At 48.6% G+C, this 10,976-nt stretch overlaps 1 protein-coding gene across 1 annotated transcript; it reads right to left on the bottom strand.

Moving 5' to 3' along the window:
• Positions 1–9,909: 9,909 nt before the first annotated feature.
• LOC135537505 (piggyBac transposable element-derived protein 4) lies at positions 9,910–10,441 on the bottom strand (the record flags this gene model as incomplete). Its single annotated transcript, XM_064963646.1, has 2 exons — positions 10,219–10,441; positions 9,910–10,079 (listed from the first exon to the last, which is right to left on the bottom strand). Coding segments are annotated over exons 1-2 (393 nt in total), but the record flags the coding sequence as incomplete, so codon positions are not given.
• Positions 10,442–10,976: the final 535 nt, after the last annotated feature.

Genomic DNA, 10,976 nt, shown 5'->3' with positions numbered 1-10,976 from the left:
CGATCATCTGCTCCTTGAACTTCTCTGCCGACTGGCTGTTGGTTGATCTCATCATCCTGAGATGGGAGCGAAGAAGAAAAATATGTTTCAATACAAAAATGTTGCATTCATGTTTGGATTTACCAAGATTCTGTAATCCACTTTTTGGAGGGGCAGCTAGCTAATGCAGGGCTGTGGCTGTTACTGTGAGAGGGATTTGTGTTTATACCAATATGTTCATTTTCCCAACAGTTAATTGGTTAGACTATTATGACCTAGGGCAAACAAACCTAATAATCCCTCATTAAGTTAATGGCTGGGTGATTAAAACAGATTTAATATAATTCCACAGAATTATGCATATATGCTATTGTATAGTATTTGCATACGATTAAATACATTAACTGTGGTTAATTATATCTATAAAACATCAGACACAGCCCCTTTCCAGTCATCCATGACCATGAACCTTGATCCCCCAGGGAATCATCCTGCTATATGTGCTCTTGGAATGATCGGAAACTGGGAACATTCAGAAAGGGAAGCTCCATCCCTTCCTACCTAGCCCCACCCACCTTGTCATCCAGCTGCTGGTATGTCGGTGATGAGCCCCTCATATCAGGTCTTCTCCTCGTCCAATAGCGGGACACGGGGCGGGGCTATGGTTTTGATCATGGGTGTGGCCGTGGCGCCACCACTACTGTCTTTATTCTCCCTTACTGCTCAGCTGCTCCTCCACTGGAACAGCCTCACCTGGGAGAGGGAGGGGGAGAGGGAGGAAGGGAGGGGGAGAAGGAGGGAGGGAGGGGGAGAAGGAGGGAGAAGGAGGGAGGGAGGGGGAGAAGGAGGGAGGGAGGGGGAGAAGGGAGGGAGGAGGGAGGGAGGGAGGGAGGGGGAGAAGGAGGGAGGGAGGGTTGAGACGGAGGGGGAGAAGGAGGGAGGGAGAGGGAGGGAAGGAGGGGGAGAAGGAGGGAGGGAGGGGTTGAGACGGAGGGGGAGAAGGAGGGAGGGAGAAGGAGAGAGGGAGGGTTGAGACAGAGGGGGAGAAGGAGGGAGGGGTTGGAGACGGAGGGAGGGAGGGTTGAGACGGAGGGAGAGAAGGAGGGAGGGTTGAGATGGAGGTAGGGAGGGTTGAGACAGAGGGAGGGGGAGAAGGAGGGAGAGAGGGTTGAGATGGAGGGAGGGGGAGAAGGAGGGAGGGGGAGGGATGGAGGGGCATAAGGATGTAGGGTTGAGACGGAGGGAGGGAGAGGAGGGAGGGAGGGAGGGTTGAGACGGAGGGAGGGTCGATACGGAGGGAGGGAGGGTTGAGACAGAGGGGGAGAAGGAGGGAGGGAGAAGGAGAGAGGGAGGGTTGAGACAGAGGGGGAGAAGGAGGGAGGGAGGGTTGAGACGGAGGGGGAGAAGGAGGGAGGGAGAAGGAGAGAGGGAGGGTTGGAGACAGAGGGGGAGAAGGAGGGAGGGAGGGTTGAGGACGGAGGGAGGGGAGGGTTGAGACGGAGGGAGAGAAGGAGGGAGGGTTGAGATGGAGGTAGGGAGGGTTGAGACAGAGGGAGGGGGAGAAGGAGGGAGAGAGGGTTGAGATGGAGGGAGGGGGAGAAGGAGGGAGGGGGAGGGATGGAGGGGCAGAAGGATGGAGGGTTGAGACGGAGGGAGGGAGAGGAGGGAGGGAGGGAAGGTCGAGGACGGAGGGAGGGTCGAGACGGAGGGAGGGAGGGGTTGAGACAGAGGGAGGGGGAGGGATGGAGGGGGAGAAGGAGGGAGGGAGGGTTGAGACAGAGGGAAGGGAGGAATGGAGGGGGAGAAGGAGGGAGGGAGGGTTGAGACGGAGGGAGGGAGGGATGGATCGGGGGAGGAGAGACGGGGGGAGAAATGGAATGACAGAGGCGGGGAGGGAGACAGGAGGGAGGAAGGGGAAGAGAAGGGGGAAGGAGGAGAGAGGGACGGAGGGGGCAGCAGTGGTAAGAGTGATGGACCTCAACCAAACATGTAAGTTGTGGGTTATGGAGAGGGACAGCAGGGACAGCACTGACAGATTTTAGCTCACTAAATGTACCTACACATCCTTATCACATTCATCAAGTGATTGTGTGAGAAAATGCACTAAATAAACTGTACAGAAACCTAGTTCAGAGGAGAAAAATATCTGCCATCTGTGTCTACGATCCTTCCATTCAGTCTTTTATGATTTTTTAGCTGTATAGAAAAGCACTTCATGCATCATGCAGCGCGTTGTCAAGATCACAGATTTTAGAGTAACAACAAATGTCGGTACATATAAGTGTCTTATATCGGCTGAAAGCTTAAAATCTTGTTAATATAACTGCACTGTCCAATTTACAGTAGCCATTACTGCGAAAAAAAATGACATGTTGTTGTTTGAGGAGAGCTCCTAACAACAAAACACTTTTTTCAACGTGATAGGTTTGATAAATTCACCTCTGAAGGTGAAATGTGTACTTACATTCTGAAATATTGCACTGATTTATCATCCAAAGGATCCCAGAGATAACATGAAGTGTCAGTATGTTAGATAAAATCATTTTTCATATCCTAAAAGGTCCATATAGCACGATCGATTTTGTATTTCCACTCGTTCAATTTGCAAAGTAAGGAATCTGTAAAAATCGCACCCTAAATGTTGTTTGAACAAGTCAAATCACGTCTCTATTCCTCAGAGATCCTAGAAGGTAACCAGACTTCACTATATCATTAGGGGTGTAGTATATCCTATAGGACACCATATTTGGTCAGAGAGCGAAGCCTTCATGGCACGCAGATGACGCAGGTGGCCATCACTTGAAGGACTGTATTTTTGTCAAATCAAATCAAATTTTATTTGTCACATACACATGGTTAGCAGATGTTAATGCGAGTGTAGCGAAATGCTTGTGCTTCCAGTTCCGACAATGCAGTAATAACCAACAAGTAATCTAACTAACAATTCCAAAACTAATTTCTTATACACAGTGTAAGGGGATAAAGAATATGTACATAAAGATATGAATGAGTGATGGTGCAGAGCAGCATAGGCAAGATACAGTAGATGGTATCGAGTACAGTATATACATATGAGATGAGTATGTAAACAAAGTGGCATAGTTAAAGTGGCTAGTGATACATGTATTATATAAGGATGCAGTAGATGATAGAGTACAGTATATACGTATACATATGAGATGAATAATGTAGGGTAAGTAAACATTATATTAGGTAGCATTGTTTAAAGTGGCTAGTGATATATTTGACATCCTTTCCCATCAATTCCCATTATTGAAGTGGCTGGAGTTGAGTCAGTGTGTTGGCAGCAGCCACTCAATGTTAGTGGTTGCTGTTTAACAGTCTGATGGCCTTGAGATAGAAGCTGTTTTTCAGTCTCTCGGTCCCAGCTTTGATGCACCTGTACTGACCTCGCCTTCTGGATGATAGCGGGGTGAACAGGCAGTGGCTCGGGTGGGTGTTGTCCTTGATGATCTTTATGGCCTTCCTGTAACATTGGGTGGTGTAGGTGTCCTGGAGGGCAGGTAGTTTGCCCCCGGTGATACGTTGTGCAGACCTCACTACCCTCTGGAGAGCCTTACGGTTGTGGGCGGAGCAGTTGCCGTACCAGGCGGTGATACAGCCCGCCAGGATGCTCTCTGATTGTGCATCTGTAGAAGTTTGTGAGTGTTTTTGGTGACAAGCCGAATTTCTTCAGCCTCCTGAGGTTGAAGAGGCGCTGCTGCGCCTTCTTCACGATGCTGTCTGTGTGAGTGAACCAATTTAGTTTGTCTGTGATGTGTATGCCGAGGAACTTAAAACTTACTACCCTCTCCACTACTGTTCCATCGATGTGGATAGGGGTGTTCCCTCTGCTGTTTCCTGAAGTCCACAATCATCTCCTTAGTTTTGTTGACGTTGAGTGTGAGGTTATTGTCCTGACACCACACTCCGAGGGCCCTCACCTCCTCCCTGTAGGCCGTCTCGTCGTTGTTGGTAATCAAGCCTACCACTGTTGTGTCGTCCGCAAACTTGATGATTGAGTTGGAGGCGTGCGTTGCCGCGCAGTCGTGGGTGAACAGGGAGTACAGGAGAGGGCTCAGAACGCACCCTTGTGGGGCCCCAGTGTTGAGGATCAGCGGGGTGGAGATGTTGTTACCTACCCTCACCACCTGGGGGCGGCCCGTCAGGAAGTCCAGTACCCAGTTGCACAGGGCGGGGTCGAGACCCAGGGTCTCGAGCTTGATGACGAGCTTGGAGGGTACTATGGTGTTGAATGCCGAGCTGTAGTCGATGAACAGCATTCTCACATAGGTATTCCTCTTGTCCAGATGGGTTAGGGCAGTGTGCTGTGTGGTTGAGATTGCATCGTCTGCGGACCTATTTGGGCGGTAAGCAAATTGGAGTGGGTCTAGGGTGTCAGGTAGGTTGGAGGTGATATGGTCCTTGACTAGTCTCTCAAAGCACTTCATGATGGCGGAAGTGAGTGCTAAGGGGCGGTAGTCGTTTAGTCCAGTTACCTTTAGCTCTTGGGAACAGGAACAATGGTGGCCCTTGAAGCATGTGGGAACAGCAGACTGGTATAGGGATTGATTGAATATGTCCGTAAAACACACCAGCCAGCTGGTCTGCGATGCTCTGAGGGCGCGACTGGGGATGCCGTCTGGGCCTGCAGCCTTGCGAGGGTTAACACGTTTAAATGTTTTACTTACCTCGCTGCAGTGAAGGAGAGACCGATGTTTCCGTTGCAGGCCGTGGCCAAGCTGTAACTGTATTGTCCTCAAAGCTGGCAAAAAAGTTACAGGTCTGCCTGGGAGCAAGACATCCTGGTCCGTGACTGAGCTGGATTTCATCTTGTAGTCCGTGTGATTGACTGTAGACCCTGCCACATACCTCTTGTTCGAGCCGTTGAATTGAGATTCTACTTTGTCTCTATACTGACGCTAGCTTGTTTGATAGCCTTACGGGGGGAATAGCTGCACTGTTTGTATTCGGTCATGTTACCAGTCACCTTGCTCTGATTAAAAACAGTGGTTCACGCTTTCAGTTTCACGCGAATGTTGCCATCAATCCACGGTTTCTGGTTAGGAATGTTTTAACGGGGTTATGGGAACGACATCTTCAACGCACGTTCAATGAACTCGCACCGAATCAGCGTATCTGCAATGTTGTTGCCTGACGCACACAAACATGTCCCAGTCCACGTGGATGGAAGCAGTCTTGGAGTGGAATCAGCTTGGTCGGACCAGCGACAGACCTCACGGGGGAGCCGCCTTGTTTTAGTTTCTGTCTGTAGGCAGGGATCAGCAAAATGGAGTCGTGGTCAGCTATTCGAAAGGGGGCGGGGCAGGGCCTTATGCGTCATGTGGAAGGAATAACAGTGATCCAAGGTTTTGCCAGCCCTGGTGGCGCAATCGATATGCTGATACATTTTAGGGCCTGCAGTCTTGTTTTCAGATTAGCCTTGTTAAAATCCCCAGCAACAATGAATGCAGCCTCAGGATGTGTGATTCCAGTTTGCAGAGTCAAATAAAGTTCGTTCAGAGCCATCGATGTGTCTGCTTGGGGCTGAATATATACGGCTGTGATTATAATCGAAGAGAATTCTCTTTGGTAGATAATGCGGTCTACATTTGATTGTGGGAGGAATTCTAAATCAGGTGAACAGAAGGATTTGAGTTCCTGTATGTTTCTGTGATCACTCCACGTCTCGTTAGCCATAAGGCATACGCCCACTACTCTTCTTACCAGAAAGGTGTTTGTTTCTGTCGGCGCGATGTGTGGAGAAACCCAGCTGGCTGCACCGCATCCGAGAGCGTCTCTCCAGTGAGCCATGTTTCCGTGAAGCAAAGAACGTTACAGTCTCTGATGTCCCTCTGAATGCTACCCTTGCTCGGATTTCATCTACCTTGTTGTCAAGAGACTGGACATTGGCGAGAAGAATGCTAGGAAGTGGGGCACGATGTGCCCGTCTCCGTAGTCTGACCAGAAGACTGCCTCGTTTCCCTCTTTACGTCGCTTTTGGTCGCGGCTGGGATCCATTCCGTTGTCCTGGTTGAAAGGCAGAACACAGGATCCCGCCGCGAAAGTCATATTCTTGGTCGTACTGATGGTGAGTTGACGCTGATCTTATATTCAGTAGTTCTTCTCGACTGTATGTAATGAAACCTAAAGATGACCTGGGGTACTAATGTAAGAAATAACACGTAAAAAAAAAACAAAAAAAGCATAGTTTCCTAGGACCGCGGAGCTAGGGGCCATCTCTGTCGGCGCCGGAAGTGGAACAAATAAGCACCAATCGGGGTCAAACAAAGCTAGCTGGATAGCCTGACCGCCTCAGTCACAAAATGTAGGTGCGAACCTTGCGACAGCATGCCTTCTCCTTTTGGACACAACGTATAAGAATATTCAGAGTTATGAAGTTATGAAAACTGGTTGTTTTGCAAATGTTGAACTTATAATGGCTACTAATACTTGGAACGCTTAAATCAAAGTCCAGAGTATACAGATTTGACGATATTCTTGAAGAAAAGGAATATGAATGTGAATGTCCCCTTCCGATTTGCCAAAAATATACCTGGGGACTTAGTATTCTTGTTCACTAATTTTTCAAGTTATCCATCTGAAACTTTGCACATACATTGCTGCCATCTTGTGGACACTATCTGAATTACAACCAGTGATGCTTTATAACTATGACCTTTCTCTTGCATTTCAAAGATGGTGGTAGAAAAGACCGGTTGTTTTTTTCTTTGTATTTTCTTCAACCAGATCTAATGTGTTATATTCTCCTACATTCACATTTCCACAAACTTCAAAGTGTTTTCAAATAGTACCAACAATATGCATAGCGTTGCTTCAGGTCCTGAGCTACAGGCAGTTAGATATGGGTATGTCATTTTGAAAATTGAAAAAAAGAGACGAAAGAGTTGAAAAAGAGAGACAGTGGGGAGGAAGAGTTACGAGAGGACAGAGAGTGGGAAGGAGGGGGAGTAGAGTTACGAGAGGACAGAGAGTGGGGAAGGAGAGGAGGACAGAGGAGGGGAAGGAGGGGAGTGTAGAGTTAACAGAGGACAGACAGAGTGGGAAGGAGGGAGGTGGGTGGAAGGAGAGGAGGCGGAGTTACGAGAGGACAGAGAGAGTGGGAAGGAGAGGGAAGGAGAGGAGGCGGAGTTACGAGAGGACAGAGAGAGTGGGGAGGAGGGAGGTGGGGGTTACGTGAGGACAGAGAGAGTGGAAGGAGGGGGAGGTGGAGTTGAGAGGACAGAGAGTGGGAAGGAGAGGGAGGCGGAGTTACGTAGAGGACAGAGAGAGTGGGGAGGAGGGGAGGTGGAGTTACGTGAGGACAGAGAGTGGGGAGGGAGGGGGAGGTGGAGTTACGTGAGGACAGTGAGAGTGGGGAGGAGGGGGAGGTGGAGTTACGTGAGGACAGAGAGAGTGGGGAGGAGGGGGAGGTAGAGTTACGTGAGGACAGAGAGAGTGGGGAGGGGGGAGGTGGAGTTACGTGAGGACAGAGAGAGTGGGGAGGAGGGGGGAGGTGGAGTTACGTGAGGACAGAGAGAGTGGGGAGGAGGGGGGAGGTGGAGTTACGTGAGGACAGAGAGAGTGGGGGAGGGGGAGGTGGAGTTACGTGAGGACAGAGAGAGTGGGGAGGATGGGGGAGGTAGAGTTACGTGAGTTCAGAGAGAGGGGGGAGGTGGAGTTACGTGAGGACAGAGAGAGTGGGGAGGAGGGGGAGGTGGAGTTACGTGAGGACAGAGAGAGTGGGAAGGAGGGGGGAGGTGGAGTTACGTGAGGACAGAGAGTGGGGAGGAGGGGGAGGCAGAGTTACGTGAGGACAGAGAGAGTGGGAAGGAGAGGGAGGCGGAGTTACGAGAGGACAGAGAGAGTGGGAAGGAGGGGGAGGTAGAGTTACGAGAGGACAGAGAGAGTGGGAAGGAGGGGGAGGTGGGTTACGTGAGGACAGAGAGAGTGGGGAGGAGGGGGGAGGTGGAGTTACGTGAGGACAGAGAGTGGGAGGAGGGGGGAGGTGGGAGTTACGTGAGGACAGAGAGTGGGAAGGAGGGGGAGGTGGAGTTACGTGAGGACAGAGAGTGGGAGGGAGGGGGAGGTGGGAGTTACGTGAGGACAGAGAAAGTGGGGGAGGAAGTGTCTGTAGCTGTGTCAGTGTCTGTAGATGTGTCTGTGTATGTAACTATCTGTGTATGTAGCTGTGTCTGTAGCTGTGTCTGTAGCTGTGCCCTTGTCTGTGTCTGTCTTTGTAGCTGTGTCTGTGTATGTAGCTGTGTCTGTCGTTGGGTCGATGTCTGTAGCTGTGCCTGTGTCTATATATGCTGTGTCTGTATGTAGCCGTTTCTGTGTCTGTAGCTGTGTCTAATCTTCAATGCAGTGTCTGAATGTGTTATCTTAGCTGAGCTCACCCAGAGAGAGTGAAAAATACACTTTCAGTCAGAAATGATGGGTAACTGTGGCAACAGTCCGTCCATCTGCACCATCAGCTAATGCAGTATGCTCTACTGAGAGGAGGGCCGTGATCATGGCTACAAACCCAGCATCCAGAAAGTATATCATGATGAACATACTATTGTTGAAAACACAACAAGACTAAATATGTCAGTTTGTTTGACAGAAAACCTCTATCCAGGCCAGAACAGAACTCAGCCCAAACTGAGATGACAAATTGTCTGCTGCTTAAAATCCCAACATCAACCAACCTATTTATTCTAGCAAGGATTTTATTTGGAAAAAAACAAAGCAACGAAGGGGAATAATCAGTGAGTAAATGAAAACTGGAAACAGAATGCGTGAACGGATGAGTGGTTGGGGAAAACATCTCCAGTCCCCATCCTACCGTATTAGTAAAGCCTATTCTACACTGGTTCAGTGGCCAGGATGAACAAAACCCCTCTGGGTCATCCACAGATTTTCTATAGGACTTTCATTAAAACAATTTCATCAAATGAAAACAAAGTTTCATCAGTAACAATGTTGCTTTATCTAGACACATCCCCTACAACCCCATGACCTCTGATTGTCAGTGAAGACCTTCGCGTTCATAGGACAGAGGAAGGTGGGAGATGGGTGGAATAGTTTCTGATGCTCCCAGAGAAGGTTGTGCAGTAGAGTAACTGGGTTCACAATATATTCAATTGGTTTGCGTAAATTATCATAATTTACTGTGTATACTGCTACAGTCGAGATGTACTCATCAGATTTCTAGTCTCGTTAGACCATAATTGCTACAGCTCCTCCACTTTGTTTGTTCTCTCTCTCTCTCTCTCTCTCTCTCAGGCCTTTGTTCTTACATTTAACATTTACATTTAAGTCATTTAGCAGGCCGCTCTTATCCAGAGCGACTTACAATGTTGTAAATGTTGTAAATATAAATTTACAACATTTAATTTATTATTCTTATAGCAGTGTAATGTTTTTTTATTGCCAATTCCTGATATTCTACTGTAATTACTAATCATTCATCTATATTCTTTACTTTCAGAAACAAACCATATTGAACGTAATTTGCCAACATCACTGGAAGTGGGGTTGCTGACATCTTTGTTCATGAAGAGTGAGGCTAGCTTTTGTATTCTAACAACATATTCTTTGAACATACTTCTTTACAGTTTTACTGGAGGGGAAAAATTAAAGAAAAGACAATGACAACTGTCATTTCATTACAAACCCCTAGCCCATAATTCAATATTCACGTAGCAGTTGAACAAAAACTGCATCCCCACCCTAAAGTCATTGTATCATGGCAGGTCACCTTTCAATTCCAGTCTGTCAGTAATTGCTGCAGATGTGCTCAATAGTGCTTGAGCATATGGTACTCCCAAAGCACGGCGCAACACACAGGGGTATGTCAAAGGTACATGTACTTAGTCAACTTCCTCTGCTTCCTCCTCCTGGTGCTGGAAAGGCAGACTTTGCAGTGCCTCCGTGTGCGACTACCTTGTGCAGCAGTTTGAGGTACTTTTTTGAGGGAAAATGCCGGGCATTGAGGCGTAAGGGATTGTCTGCAGCAGGACGGCCCCCAGTGGGTGGACGCCGAGGGGTGTGGTGCTCCTCCAGCAGCTCTCTCATGAGGTTCTCTCTGTACTTTTGGTAGGTAATCACCTCACCTATGGGGGTGATAAAGAGGGAGAATGAAGGAGTGGGTAGGTGAGAGATATTGTCAATATAATTGCATAATGGAACAATGTGATTTGTATGTGAACTGTATGTAACATTTCAAAAAACCTTGTTCATTAATTATCTCACCTGATAGCTGGCGGTGAACTATGTGGCCATTGAGGACAGCAGTGTCGATCAGATGGAAAAATATCTTCTTATACCACTTGGTGGTCTTCCAGGCACCTGCCACAAAGCGGTTTATCATGGCCGCCTTATTCACTGCCCCCATTTTACGGTTATAGTCAAGCACACAGTCTGGTTTGATGTTTCTCTCTCCCGTCAGGTGGTCCACCTTCCCTGTGGCCGACATGGTTCTTCTCCTTCTCGTGTCAATACAAAACTTAAAAATAAAATATACAATGAAATCATTATTTGATTATGTAAAGCAGGGATCATCAACTAGATTCAGCCGTGATATCCAATTGGTAGTTACAGTCTTGTCCCATCGCTGAAACTCCCCTACGGACTCAGGAGAGGCGAAGGTCGAGAGCCGTGCCTCCTCCGAAACATGACCCTGCCAAGCCGCACTGCTTCTTGACATACTGCTCGCTTAATCCGGAAGTCAGCCGCACCAACGTGTTAGAGGAAACACCGTCCAGCTGGCAACCAAAGTCAGTTTGCAGGCGCCGGGCCCGTAACAAGGAGTCGCTATGGCGCAATGGAACAAGGAAATCCCGGCCGGCTAAACCCTCCACTAACCTGGACGATGCTGGGCCAATTGTGCACTGCCTCATGGGTCTATCGGGCAAGGCCAGCGGTGACACAGCCTGGGATTGAACCCGGGTCTGTAGTGAAACCTCAAGCACAGCGATGCAGCGCCTTAGACCGCTTCGCAACTCAAGAGG

This window comes from Oncorhynchus masou, unplaced genomic scaffold, assembly GCF_036934945.1.
Source record: "Oncorhynchus masou masou isolate Uvic2021 unplaced genomic scaffold, UVic_Omas_1.1 unplaced_scaffold_8009, whole genome shotgun sequence".
Taxonomy (NCBI): Eukaryota; Metazoa; Chordata; class Actinopteri; order Salmoniformes; family Salmonidae; genus Oncorhynchus; species Oncorhynchus masou.
This window is presented reverse-complemented; position numbering and strand designations above follow the sequence as displayed.